This window comes from Miniopterus schreibersii (assembly GCF_964146895.1).
Source record: "Miniopterus schreibersii genome assembly, chromosome: Y".
In the NCBI taxonomy this organism is placed as follows: domain Eukaryota; kingdom Metazoa; phylum Chordata; class Mammalia; order Chiroptera; family Miniopteridae; genus Miniopterus; species Miniopterus schreibersii.
In genome coordinates this window covers 610,511-625,000 of record NC_138120.1, presented here as the reverse complement: position 1 = coordinate 625,000, position 14,490 = coordinate 610,511, and the positions used below count along the sequence as shown (strand labels likewise).

The following is a 14,490-nucleotide window of genomic DNA, read 5'->3' as shown; positions in this document are numbered from 1 at the left end:
ATCGAGCCCACAACCCGGGCATGTGCCCTGACCGGGAATCGAACCCCGATCGCCTGGATCCTAGGCCGACGCTCAAGCGCTGAGCCACACCTGGCCGGGCAAGATTACCAATTTAGACATGGGACATTGTGCCCTGGCAGGATAGCTCCGTCGGTTAGGGCGTCGTCTCAGTACGCCAAGGTTGCAGGTTCGATCCCCCCAAAAAATGATGGCTTTTTAGTTTGCATTACTTCAAAATGATATTCACTATTTATTTTGAATTGTTTCTTTTTCAGGATGAGTTAAATGCTAAAGATACTACCAAAGAGAGTGGTGTCCTCATGCATAAAAATGAAATGGTAAGGCAACAGTATGCCAAAGATGGTTACAAAGCAGACAGAAATGGCTCTGAGTGGGCAGAAGTAGGAGGAAGAAGTTCTTCTACACATTCCATGTTAGTAAATGAAGAGGGGAATCATAAAGATCAGAATGGGGGCACAGGAAAACCAGAAACATATGGTCATGATGGGATACATGGAAAAGAAGAGAGTACCACATCCAATGATATTAGGGGACAAGTAAGCACTATTGACAATACTGGAGCAGCAAAGAGGAGCAGTATTAATAGAAATGCTGATGAGAATTTGAAAAGTGGGGATGTTGGAGATGCACGTCAGAGCGAGAATGGCAGTGTTGTTAAAGAAGATGAACATCAAGTATCTGGAAGCAGTAATAGTACAGGCTGGGAGGGTGGAGCAGATGGGAATTCCTGTAGAAATGAGAGTGAAACAAGTGAAATAACACCTCAGAAAGAAGGTGAGAGAAACGGTCATGAGGAGGCAGCCGTAACACCGGGGGCTTGCGATAGAGAAGATGCTGGCCTAGATAATTCTGATGGGAGCCCTAGCGGGGATGGAGCAGATGAGGGTGAAGACGGGGGCTCTGGTGATCATGAAGATGAAGAATCAGGAAATGGAAAAGAGGGCACTGATAACAGCAAGGGCCAGGAGGGTCAGAGTCATGTAAAAGAAGATGACAATGATACTAGCTTAGGCCAAAATTCAGTTAGTGGTGAAGACAGCCCTGAGGACAAAGAAGATCCCCATGATGTGGATGGAGACGATGTCTCCAAGAGTGAGGAGGATTCTGATGGTATTCCAGAAGAAAATGATAGCCCCCAAATAGAGGACATCCAAAAACCCAGTCTCAGAGAAAATAATAGTGTGGATAATGGAATTACCCAAGAATCAAAGCCAAGTACTAACGAGAAGAGCCAAGATAAGTTAGTTTGTGAAGTTGGTTTTTTTAAATGCCAGTTTAAATTCTCCCCTCCACCTAGTAATGGAAGCACAAACATAATCATGACAAGCAGTCATGTATTTTTGTACCTAAATTACTTGAATATTTGATGGGAAAGCCAGAGTCCGTACTAGACTTTGATATAGAACAATTTAAAAAATCAGACATTTCTGAAAACTTGGTCACAATTCTAGAAAAGTCTTCCTATGCTAAATAATGGCTGCACCATGTAATGGTTTATAAAAGTTCCTACTGGGTATAAATGTGGATGGGTTGTTATAACCTAAACATTAGAGCATTTTCAAGTGCTGAATACAGCACATTTTCACTAACATGTTTCTGAAGTGCTGGAAGCTAAACTTCTGTTTCTCTGGTCACTTTCCTCAGTCATTTTTCCTCAGACCAATGTGATTTTCAGCATAACATTTACGACTTAATCATTCTTTTATCCACTGTTCTATAGGGAACAGAAATAGAAGGTCCCAGTGGTGGCAACAGAAACAATATTACCAAAGAAGCTGGGAAAGTCGATGGTGATAAAGAGAGTAAGGACAACATAGAGTGATTATGGGCAACAGAAGGACACAAAGAGAGGCTGACAGCATGCAAGAACCTGGTCAGAAAACAGAACCTGGAAATCAGGTTGAACACGGCCAAACAGACAGTGACAGTAACGGTGATGGATATGACAGTTATGAGCTTGACCGTGAATCCATGCAAGGAGATGATCCCAACAGCAGCGACGAGTCTAATGGCAATGATGATGCCAATTCTGAAGGAGACAACAGCAGCAGAAGCCGAGGAGATGCATCTTATAACTCTGATGAATCAAGAGATAATGACAATGACAATGACTCGGAAGGAGAAGATGAGGACAGTGACAGCACATCAGATGCTAATGACAGTGACAGTGATGGCAACGGCGACAACGGGAGTGATGATAGCATCTCAGACACAAGCAAACATAAGTCAGACAGCAGTGGTAGTAGTGACAGCAGTGGCAGCAGGGACAGCAGTGACAGCAGCAAGAGCAGTGACAGGAAATCAGGTAGTGACAGCAAATCAGATAGTGACAGCAAATCAGGTAGCGACAGGAAAGCAGATAGCGACAGGAAGGCAGATAGCGAAAGGAAATCAGGTAGCGACAGGAAATATCAGATAGTGAAAGGAAATCAGATAGTGAAAGGAAATCAGATAGTGACAGGAAATCAGATAGTGACAGGAAATCAGGTAGTGAGAGGAAATCAGGTAGTGAAAGGAAAGCAGATAGTGAAAGGAAATCAGATAGTGACAGGAAATCAGATAGTGACAGGAAATCAGATAGTGACAGGAAATCAGATAGTGAAAGGAAATCAGATAGTGAAAGGAAATCAGATAGTGACAGGAAATCAGATAGTGACAGGAAATCAGATAGTGACAGGAAAGCAGACAGTGACAGGAAATCAGATAGTGACAGGAAATCAGAGAGTGACAGGAAATCAGAGAGTGACAGGAAATCAGATAGTGACAGGAAATCAGATAGTGAAAGGAAAGCAGATAGTGACAGGAAAGCAGATAGTGACAGGAAATCAGGTAGTGACAGGAAATCAGGTAGTGAAAGGAAATCAGAGAGTGAAAGGAAATCAGAGAGTGAAAGGAAATCAGATAGTGACAGGAAATCAGAGAGTGAAAGGAAATCAGATAGTGAAAGGAAAGCAGATAGTGACAGGAAATCAGAGAGTGAAAGGAAATCAGAGAGTGAAAGGAAAGCAGATAGTGACAGGAAATCAGATAGTGACAGGAAATCAGGTAGTGAGAGGAAATCAGGTAGTGAAAGGAAATCAGATAGTGACAGGAAATCAGATAGTGACAGGAAATCAGGTAGTGACAGGAAATCAGGTAGTGAAAGGAAATCAGAGAGTGAAAGGAAATCAGAGAGTGAAAGGAAATCAGATAGTGACAGGAAATCAGAGAGTGAAAGGAAATCAGATAGTGAAAGGAAATCAGATAGTGACAGGAAATCAGAGAGTGAAAGGAAATCAGAGAGTGAAAGGAAAGCAGATAGTGACAGGAAATCAGATAGTGACAGGAAAGCAGATAGTGAAAGGAAATCAGAGAGTAAAAGGATATCAGAGAGTGACAGGAAATCAGATAGTGACAGGAAAGCAGACAGTGACAGGAAATCAGATGGTGAAAGGAAAGCAGATAGTGACAGGAAAGCAGAGAGTGAGAGGAAATCAGAGAGTGAGAGGAAATCAGACAGTGACAGGAAATCAGATAGTGACAGGAAATCAGATAGTGACAGGAAATCAGACAGTGACAGGAAAGCAGATAGTGACAGGAAATCAGAGAGTAAAAGGATATCAGAGAGTGAAAGGAAATCAGAGAGTGACAGGAAATCAGAGAGTGACAGGAAATCAGAGAGTGACAGGAAATCAGATAGTGAAAGGAAATCAGATAGTGAAAGGAAAGCAGACAGTGAAAGGAAATCAGACAGTGACAGGAAATCAGACAGTGAAAGGAAATCAGACAGTGAAAGGATATCAGACAGTGAAAGGAAATCAGAGAGTGAAAGGAAATCAGAGAGTGACAGGAAATCAGAGAGTGACAGGAAATCAGATAGTGACAGGAAATCAGATAGTGACAGGAAATCAGAGAGTGACAGGAAATCAGAGAGTGACAGGAAATCAGATAGTGACAGGAAATCAGAGTGTGAAAGGAAATCAGATAGTGAAAGGAAATCAGATAGTGACAGGAAATCAGATAGTGACAGGAAATCAGAGAGTGACAGGAAATCAGAGAGTGAAAGGAAATCAGATAGTGACAGGAAATCAGATAGTGAAAGGAAATCAGATAGTGACAGCAAAGCAGATAGTGACAGGAAAGCAGATAGTGACAGGAAATCAGATAGTGACAGGAAAGCAGATAGTGACAGGAAATCAGATAGTGACAGGAAAGCAGATAGTGACAGGAAATCAGATAGTGAAAGGAAATCAGATAGTGAAAGGAAATCAGACAGTGACAGGAAATCAGACAGTGACAGGAAATCAGATAGTGACAGGAAATCAGACAGTGACAGGAAATCAGACAGTGACAGGAAATCAGACAGTGACAGGAAATCAGTGACAGCAAATCAGTGGAAGTGATAGTGACAGTGATAGTGACAGCGAAATACAGATTTCCGGGGGAGGAGGAGAGGGGAGCAAGAACCAGAAGACCCGCAAACATCCGCAGCAACGGGGAACGAAGCCGCACTGGCGGGCTCAGTCCAAGGCCCCCTCCCTCAGAGGGAAACCTGAATGTTCCGCCTTCGGCACACGCGTGCTCGAAACATTCTGAAAAGATTTTGCTCCAGTGCCAATCTGAACATAAAGGAACAACTGAAGTCTTTAATACTTACGCAGACACCTCAAGTAATCACGTTCTACACGATACCTTCAATCGAAATGCCAAGTGCTTTAGAGGATGTGGCAAGTGAATACTTTTTATAAACAAGTGTGGCTTTGCCTTCACCTTTCGGGTAATTACATTTTCTGAATAGATGGTCTGCTCACTGCTGAGTAAAAGATGCTGTTACTGTATCCAGCTTGGCTACTAATTCATTTACTTTTTCTAAGAAGTGCACCTGTAACATAAAAAAGCAGCAATAATTTAACCTTTCTGGGAATAACCTTAGTAATTTTTGAATAGAGTAATTCCAAATTAGGGAAATCCTAGAGTGTGAGAGAGGAATTCAGAGGCTGAATTACACAAAACTGATACCTACTATAACATTCCTGCAAACCACTGGAAATTTAGCAGGAAGTCCCCCAAACTATTGACAAAACTGATGTAGTGCGTAGAACAGTGTCTCGCCTCTAGTAGCCACTCTCCAAATATTAATAAATAAAGGAAGCCACGAATGAAGGACTCGGGGTGGGGGTGGGGTGGTGTTCAGTTTTTGAACTCTGTTTAGTGAAATCAGTTGTCTCACCAAATCCAACTTAGTTCACATTTCACTTTTAAACCCCCACAAACCAAAATTTCCAGATCAGACCTTGAGACTCTCTTCTCACTATTAGTCCCTTTAATAAAGCCAACAGTTGCTAGTGGGAAGTGCTTGGAAACTACTCTTTTTTATTTGAGCCATATGTGCAGCTAAAATCTGAGCGGGGACCCTTCATGAGCCTTTGTATAAATAAGGGTACTTTTTAGTTTCCAGATGAAGCCCAAACGCTAGAATGTGAGGATCTCAAAGATGAATGAGTCTAGACTATGCGATTTCATAGGGTGGAGATATACTTTATTACTCAAACTAGGACACCTTTGAGTAATAATAGGGGTGCTATCAATAATTACTTGGGGACAGGAGGTGTAAGTCAAACTGCCCGGGGACACTGGGAGATATAATAACTATAGCCATAAAACTTTAGGGTATGTTTTTAAGGTTTAGTAGCAATGATTTGTCATTTCCTTCTTTTTCCATTTAGGCAATTATTTTAGGTTTTTCTAGTTCAAAGGTAAACATCTATATAGCAAAGTTTTGGATGCAACTTTTTAAATGTTAATTTTCAACCAGGTATTAGTTGACAATTTATATTCTAAGATTAGGCATATTTTACACAAAGAGTTTCAATAGGTTATTTTTTCTGCTTCCTTCCTCCTGTAAGCAAGAGTTTATTAGTTAAGAGATCTATTGCAAGGAATGTTTCTGAAGGCTTTAACGATACTGCTACTCATAAACTACTCGATAGCTCAAAATACTGTGAAATTTCAGGATTTCAAATTATCACAGTCATGTAAATCGCTACAAACTTCTTTCATGAAAATATGCTTTAGATTTTGAACTCCTTTAAGGTTCAGGGTTTGGTTTTGTTTTGTTTTTTAAATTTAAGTGTGGTTTCTAGTATTTGTCCCACCTATTTCAACAGGTTGTGATGAGCACTCACTCAGGCAGTGGATGTGAAACTTTATAAGTTGTACACGACATGTAAATGAAAGAGATAATGAATTCTGGTGTTATAATAAACATCTATCTATATGACTGTTCACAAGGAAATCTCCCTTTTTCTTAATGAGTTTGCAAGTACTTCCTCCGTCTATCATATGTTTAAAAATTAACTGTTTTTAATTGAAAAATTAATCTATGTATGTACATAAAATAAAAAATTCAAACACTATAAAAAGGTATACAAAAATATTAAATCTCAAAAAAATTACATCTCCATCATCCCAGACCCCCAGTACTATATTTCTCTTCTCTAGAGGCAATTCCCACTACTTATATCCTTTGCAACTTTCCAGAAATATTCTATACACATATAAGCACATATGCTCCCCTTTTAGAACACATGGAGGTCTGCTATACACAATGTGATTATTTTACTGTTTTTTAAAACAATATATTTTTATTGATTTCAGAGAGAGCGGAAGGGAGAGAGGGTTAGAAACATCAATCAGTCTCGAGCGAGGGCTGAACTCACAGCCTTCGGGTGCGCGGGACGAAGCCGCACCAACCGAGCCGCCTGCCAGAGCTGCTTCTCTTTTAAATAGTAACAACAGTAACCTTTAAACACTGACTCTATTAAGAAATAAACATGAACTTGATTTAACACATCATATTACATTTATTTCAAAGCCTAATCCAGTCAGTCATAGGGCTTATGTCTGTCTCTAGGACTCAGTATATGGCCCACGTTAGGCCTTCAAATGTTTGTTGAATGAATGAATGAATCACAGTTTCCATATAACTTCTTAGTCCCTAAAAAAAAAAAAAAAAAAAAAAAAAAAAATCAACATTTGACCTAAAAAACTAATTTTTTGGCCAATTGACATTAGGGTTTTAAAAGCTGTATTAAAAACACTTCTACTTAGGATAGCTAGAGATTTTTACTTCTGTCCCACTCCTTTTCCATTTTACAATAGGATAGGTTTGAAAAATGAAAGACATGTTACTAAAAAATTGGCAAACTAAGGTGGAAATTTGATAATTCTCTGGTTGCTTTGGTAGGTTTCGATAAGAAATTAGATAACTCGGATTTTAAAAATCCAGCATGGGCTTTTAAACAGGGCTTTAATTAGGCTTTGCTTTTTGCCTTTTAAAAATTTGTCCAAATTAACTAGGTAATTGTTAAATACAGGAAATAATCTAAAGGGGATTCAGACAATTCTTAAGCCTCTGCTTTCAGGCTGACAAAACTGAGGCCATTTCTATAGGAGTCTTTTGAGCCATTTACCTACTTGTGGAGACAGTGACAAGCACCACAGGGCATCGTGCAATTGCTCTGGAGTGGATCTGAAAGGGAGCTAATGTGGCCAGATTTCTGGATTGCAGCTTAGAAATGGGCTGCACATAACCCTGGCCTTCACTACAGGTACCTTCCAGGATACCATGGCTCCTCCAAATCACAGTGTAGACTGGCCTTCTGCAAAGTCTATGTAATAATTAGGTTGGGGACTACAAAGTATGGTATAACCCTTGCTTACTAAACAGCTACCTTTCAACATCTATGCCCAGAGCTCTGCATTATACTTGTCCTGAGGTCACCTCAGTCTTGTTTTTAATCTACAGTATTTTGGAAGGAGGTTTTGACTTTCTGCTGGACAGCTACAAGAGTAAGTCCTGTCCCCCTTTTTAAAAATCCTCACCCAACGATATTTTTTTCCATTGATTTTTACAGAGTGGAAGGGAGGGAGAGAGAGAGAGAGGGAGAGAGAGAAACATTGATTTGAGTGAGACACATCGATTGGTTGCCTCTCACACGAGCACTGACTGGGGCCCAGAACTGAACCTGCAACCGAGGTACATGCCCTTGACCTGGGGTATGTGCCCTTGACCTGGAATAGAACCTGAGACCCTTAGGTTCGCAGGCGGATGCTCTAACCACTGAGCCAAACTGGACAGCTCCCTCCTGCCCCCCACTTTTTTCTCTCCCTGGAACTGTGTCCTCTCTCCTGTGAAGAAATGCAAATAACTTACTGAGATTTTATTATGTTTCCACTATCAACACAAAATTCAATAAAGGCTATTTTATAACACACAGTATTTTAATCTATAAACCAAGTGGGAGTTCATGAAATAGGAGTCAAACTTTCCTTCCTTTCTATAGTAATGGTATCATTACATCAAGCAATCCAATTTGCAGTAAATAGGAATTTAAATTTTTGATTCACATGGACTATATGATGTCTATTCCAAGGTATCAAAATGTATATTAGACCATTTCTGAATGTGAGTCTAACAGGAATAAAGGATCATATATTTAGAAGTCCCTTATAGTAATTGCTATAATTTATTAAGAGATTGCTACATACCCAGGACAGTGCCAGGTATTGCTTACACTAATAAGTATTTATTAATCAACAATATTCATGAAAAGTGTTTTTCTGTGCTATGGATTGGACTACAATGATCACTAAGACATGCTCCTGGGTCTCAGGAGCTTTCAGTAGGGCAGGGGAACGTGTAAGTAGTCAGGCTATTTGAAAACAGTACAATAAACTAGCCATGAGGTATGCAGAAGCTGATGTGTGCAAAAAAGAAACACCAAATGCCCTCTGAAATGGGGCCAGAGAAGGCTTCTCAGAGAAGATCTTTCTGCTTAGATAGTTGGGGTAATCCTTAAGTGCAGGTATTATTATCTCAGATGGAGGAAACAAGGCTTAACAAAATCCTTACATTTCTCAAACTCACACTGCAAGTAGCAAAGGTAGAATTCTAATCCAGGACCCTAAATCCAAACGCCATGTTCTTTCCATTAGCCTAGGCTCCCTCTCGTCTGTCCCTTACAGTCTAGAAGAGCCCATGATAAGTGTTTCATCTTTTAAACACGGTCTTAGCACAATTAGTTAACACTTGATTAAAACTATTCAGAAGAGAGAGATTATTACCATCAGGAACAGCAGAAGGACAAAGTTATGGTTATGACTTTGTGGCTACGTGGCTGTTCCCCTTCACTGGCAGAGGCAGAAAGAGTCTAGGTGGCTCCATTGGCGCCGAGCCTGATGATGCCCATATGTCTCCGTGACCACTCTAGGTATGTCTCTAGGACCACTCCAGGGTGTTCTGGAACACTGAGTCTTGACAGCCACCTTCTCATGTTCGATAAATACTCCGTGCCCAGGAAGAAGGCAAATGCTTACAAATGAAATAATCCATTACTGTGGTTATTATCTTTTGCTCTATAAGTAATTTTGTGCTATTCTTTTTTTAAAAAAACAGCCATTAACTAATATTTCTAAGGAAAACGAAGATAATCACATATTTTTGCATTTGGGCAGCAGCACGGGCCATTCCAGTAAGTATGCCTTCCTCAGAAAACCTCCTTACTTTGCTATCTCTTTCACCTAACATCATACATATACATGTATATATTTACTTAAGACTTCGCAGATAAGCTGAGCCTAAACATTTAGATTTGCATGAAAGACTCAACAAGATATCTCTGGGGTCTCAACAAAACCAAACATGACTCCAAGTTCATGCTCCCATTCTTCCAATCAAAACTCATGCTGCTCAGGAGGGTTCTTATTTAAAAATTCATTCAGGTCAACTTACATTCCATGTCCAGAAATCATGAAGACTTCGTTCATCTCTGCTCATGCGCTCTGAACTTCATTCTAGTATCCATGAAAGAAGCTTTCAAGACAGAAAAATATGGAAAGATAAGATTTTTTTTTTAACATAGGAGACAACGAACATTTTTACTCAGAGAGTTATTTTTTATATGCTCACTGTAGAAAATTTGGAATATACAGATAAACACCAACAAAGGAAAATTAAGAAAATTCCACCGTTCGTAATATTATTAGCCAGCCGCTATGGTGAACGTTTTGATATGTTTTCGTAATACCAAACACTTTGGTATTTCTGTAATTGAGTATTTTCTCAGCTATTTCAAATAGGCTCTGAAAGAGCACAGAAGTAGCCTATGACTTGGTTTTCCTTCTGCGCTGGCTCTGGTCATGCCAAGTATTCTCCGAGGGGTTTTGGCCAGGTTTATACTTAGGGTGGGTCTTGTGCTTTGCAAGAGGCTCTTGTGCAGAAATACCAAAGGTCTATCTTTTCATCTTTAGAAGGGAACGTTCCTCTTCTATAGCCGAGATGAATGACCTGGTTAATTCTTCCATAAAATTGGCAACAGCACTGTGAAAACTATCTGTGTGCTAGTTTAAATTCCACGTAAGCCCTGTAAACAGTCATTTCTCTTTTCTACGGGATTGGAGCATACTTCGGGCCCGACCCCCCAATGACTCCCCGCCCGCGGCCCCTTCCGGCGCCCCACAGACGCCGGCCCCGGGCCCTTCCGGCGCCCCAGAGACCCGGGCCCGCGCTCCCTCCGGCGCCCCACAGACCCCGACCCTCGTCCCCTGCTGGCCCCCCAATGACTCCCCGCCCTCGCCCCCTCCCGGCGCCCCCGGCCCGCGCTCCCTCCGGCGCCCCGCAGACCCCGACCCTCGTCCCCTGCTGGACCCCCAATGACTCCCCGCCCTCGCCCCCTCCCGGCGCCCCCGGCCCGCGGCCCCTTCCGGCGCCCGAGACACCGGCCCGCGCTCCCTCCGGCGCCCCACAGACCCCGGCCCGCGGCCCCTTCCGGCGCCCGAGACCCCGGCCCGCGCTCCCTCCGGCGCCCCACAGACCCGGGCCCCCGGCCCTTCCGGCGCCCCAGAGACCCCGGCCCGCGCTCCCTCCGCCGCCCCACAGACGCCGGCCCCGGGCCCTTCCGGCGCCCCAGAGACCCCGGCCCGCGCTCCCTCCGCCGCCCCACGGACGCCGGCCCCGGGCCCTTCCGGCGCCCCAGAGACCCCGGCCCGCGCTCCCTCCGCCGCCCCACGGACGCCGGCCCCGGGCCCTTCCGGCGCCCCAGAGACCCCGGCCCGCGCTCCCTCCGCCGCCCCACGGACGCCGGCCCCGGGCCCTTCCGGCGCCCCAGAGACCCCGGCCCGCGCTCCCTCCGGCGCCCCGCAGACCCCGACCCGCGCTCCCTCCGGCGCCCCGCAGACCCCGACCCTCGTCCCCTGCTGGCCCCCCAAAGACTCCCCGCCCTCGCCCCCTCCTGGCGCCCCCGGACCGCGGCACCTTCCGGCGCCCCAGAGACCCCGGCCCGCGCTCCCTCCGGCGCCCCGCAGACCCCGGCCCGCGCTCCCTCCGGCGCCCCGCAGACCCCGACCCTCGTCCCCTGCTGGCCCCCCAAAGACTCCCCGCCCTCGCCCCCTCCCGGCGCCCCCGGACCGCGGCCCCTTCCGGCGCCCCAGAGACCCCGACGCCTCGCGGCCCGGGCCCCGGCCCCGGCCCCGGCCCCGGCCCCGGCCCCGGCCCCGGCGGGAGGGGGCGCTCACCGGTTCGGGGCTCCGCCTGCGTCCCCCGACGCCGCCGCCCTGGCCCCAGCTCGCTGCGCCCCCCGACGACCCCGGCAGGCGCGGCCTCTCGTCCGGAGCCGACCCCGTCCGCCGGAAGCGCCCCTGACGCGCCGTGCTGCCGCTAGCCCTGCCGCTGCCCGGCCCTGTGACGCACTTCCGCTTCCGGCGCTCGGGGCCGGCGGAAGCGGCCGCGCGGCGGCTTCTGGGCTCTCCTCCCGGCCCGGCCCCGCCCCTAAGGCGGGACTTCCGGCGCGGGCCCGGGAGGAGGCGGGCCGGACCCGGCTCTGCACTGCGCGTGCGCGCGTGCGCCCCGCCTCCCCCAGGGTCAAGCGAACACCTGCCCCCAAGTGCGGGCGGCGGCCGGAGGGGGCGCCCGTCCGCTTTAAGGCGCAGGCACCTAAATTATGATGATAATCGTGTGTAACACAGCAATATGCATTCCCTGCAAATTCTTTACTATCCACTCCTTTGTTTATTTTATTATGCATGTTAATTTACCATACATCCTACAATCTAATCATACATATTTATTACCTAGCCATGCACCTATGAATTACTTCATTTATTACATATGGTGATTGGTGATCCATCATCGCTAATTCAGCTATAGCACTTAAATTATTTACTATAGAACCAAGCATTTATTAATTACTTTAATTATTTATTACGTCTTGATTGTCTAGATTAGACATTTCCCTCCAGGTTGCATTACATTCTTATGTGTTTATATAGAAGACCATAATGCAATTTAAACATATGCTATTTTAAGTGTTTCCTATTCTCATATTCTATGTGCTATTTATTTTTGATAACATAAAAATTAAAAATAAAAATGTTACAGTTTACACATAATACTTAATATAATTTTATATGTTTATATAGTATATCCTTATATAACATATTCTTATATGGTTACATAATTGAATTATGAATTGGCCAATTACAATTTATTAAACTCCCACATTATGCCAGATCCTGCACCAGACGTGTGCTTATAATGCTCCTAAGATGTCACGGAAGTCCCCAAACTGAAAATGTAGGCTCGGAAAACAAGAACAGGGACCCTCCGTTATTAAACACAGGTGCCCAGGCATTACCATCAGAGAGGGGAGGGTGGGTAAGGGGACCCCATTTCAAGTCAAGTTTTAAACAGAAAAGGGCTCCCGGGGCATTTCTGGGCATCTGCTATATGGGCCTTGTGTGGTCCTATTCACACACTGTTCACAGAGACAAGTAGGACTTTTAAAAAAATTTTTAGAGACTGTAAAGGAGGGAGGGGGAGAGAGAGAGAAACATCAATGTGAGAGAGACACATCCATTGGTTGCCTCCCCCACGAGCCGCATCCAGGGCCCTGGATCGAACCTGCAATCCAGGCACGTGCCCTTGACTGGGAATCGAACCCTTGACCCTTTGGTGTCCCGGCCGATGCTCTAACCACCGAGCCCACTGGCCCGGGACTGAAGGGTGGCGGGTTCCATCCCAGTCAAGGGCACATACCTAGGTCGCAGATTTGATCCCAGGCCCTGGTTGGGGCATGTGTTGGAGGCGACCAATCTATGTGTCTCTCTCACATCAATGTTCCTTCCACTCCCTCTAAAAAAAAAAAAAAAAACAATGGAAAAAATATCCTCGAGTGGGGATTAACCAAAAGAATCAAAAATAAGAAATAAAAATAAAATCCCTACTCAGCTGTAGAAGTCAGAGACGTCAGAGAGATTTGAAGGAGCAGAAACACGGCCTGGAGGCCTCGAGGAAGGACACGGCCTTGTACACTTTTAAACTGTTCCAGCCTGACCCTTACCCCTAATCCTGGCCTCAAACCAGAGGCCGCACCTAATCTTACCTATAACCTGAGTCGTAACCTTAATACCAACCTCAACACTGGTGCTGAGCTCAACCCTAACCCGAAACCGAACGCCACTCGTCCTGACCTCAACCCAAATCCTAACTCTAAACCTAACCCAGCTGTCCGCTCATCCATCCATCCATCCATCCATCCATCCATCCATCCATCCATCCACCCACCCACCCACCCATCCACCCAGGTGTCTGTCCACTCATCCAGCCACCCACCCATCCCTTCATCTATCCTTTACGCACCCACCCACCCAGCCACCTCCCCATCTATCCATCCATCAGGCGGCCCATTCACTCACCCACCCACTCACCCACCCACTTCCCTCTCTCCATCCATCCACCTCAGTTACACAAGCTGTTATTCAAAACAATGTTTCACCCTGGCCGGTGGTGCTCAGTGGTTACAGCAGTCGGCCCTCGCCTGCTGGTCAAGCGCCCGGGGTACCTGGGTTGCCTGTTGACTCCCCACCTCTGGAAGCAACCGGTTGGAGTGTCTCTCTCATCCATGGTTCTCTCTCCCTCGCCTCCCTGCTCCTTTCCACACTCTAAAAACCAATGGAAAAAAACACCCTCAGGCGAAAATTAACAAAAAGAGCAACAAACAAGAAACAACAACACGATTTTTCCACCAGGGGGCACACGCACCACCCTAGGGAGCACTGGATGGAGCTCCCTCCTGTATTGATCCTCTGGCCCGGCCTTGCAGCCAAGGTCTTGAGGGTCAGTTAACCCATCATCTCACGTCCACCCAGTGGTTCCCCATGAACATTAGCCTATTTATGAAAAACACCTTTTGCAATTTTGCCACCAGGTAATTCTTTTTATTTTTCTTTTTAAAATACATTTTTATTGATTTCAGAGAGAGGAAGGGAGAAAGAGAGAGACAAACATCAATGATGAGAGTCATTGATCGGCTGCCTTCTGCACGCCCCTGACTGGGGATCGAGCCCACAACCCCCGGGTATGTGCCCTGACCGGGAATCGAACTGTGACCTCCTGGTTCGTAGGTCGATGCTCAACCACTGAGCCACGCTGGC

At 45.5% G+C, this 14,490-nt stretch overlaps 1 protein-coding gene and 1 long non-coding RNA gene across 3 annotated transcripts in view; one reads left to right on the top strand and one right to left on the bottom strand.

Annotated features, from left to right (window-relative positions):
* Window positions 1–6,997, top strand: part of LOC308551970 (uncharacterized protein) — a 25,500-nt gene extending 18,503 nt beyond the window's left edge. Inside the window, exons 3-4 of one of the 2 annotated variants that reach the window (XM_081126897.1) lie at window positions 276–338; window positions 1,742–6,997. In XM_081126897.1, coding sequence (XP_080983023.1) covers window positions 1,846–4,383 — 2,538 coding nt within the window. In that variant the 5' untranslated portion in view covers window positions 276–338; window positions 1,742–1,845 and the 3' untranslated portion in view covers window positions 4,384–6,997. Of the gene's footprint in view, window positions 1–275; window positions 339–1,741 lie in introns of those variants that run through there. The other variant, XM_081126898.1, reaches the window with a different exon arrangement.
* Window positions 6,998–7,016: 19 nt separating this feature from the next.
* Window positions 7,017–11,730, bottom strand: LOC308551974. Its single transcript, XR_013998080.1, has 3 exons — window positions 11,575–11,730; window positions 9,794–9,874; window positions 7,017–9,373 (listed from the first exon to the last, which is right to left on the bottom strand). It is a non-coding gene; the product is annotated as an uncharacterized lncRNA (long non-coding RNA).
* Window positions 11,731–14,490: the final 2,760 nt, after the last annotated feature.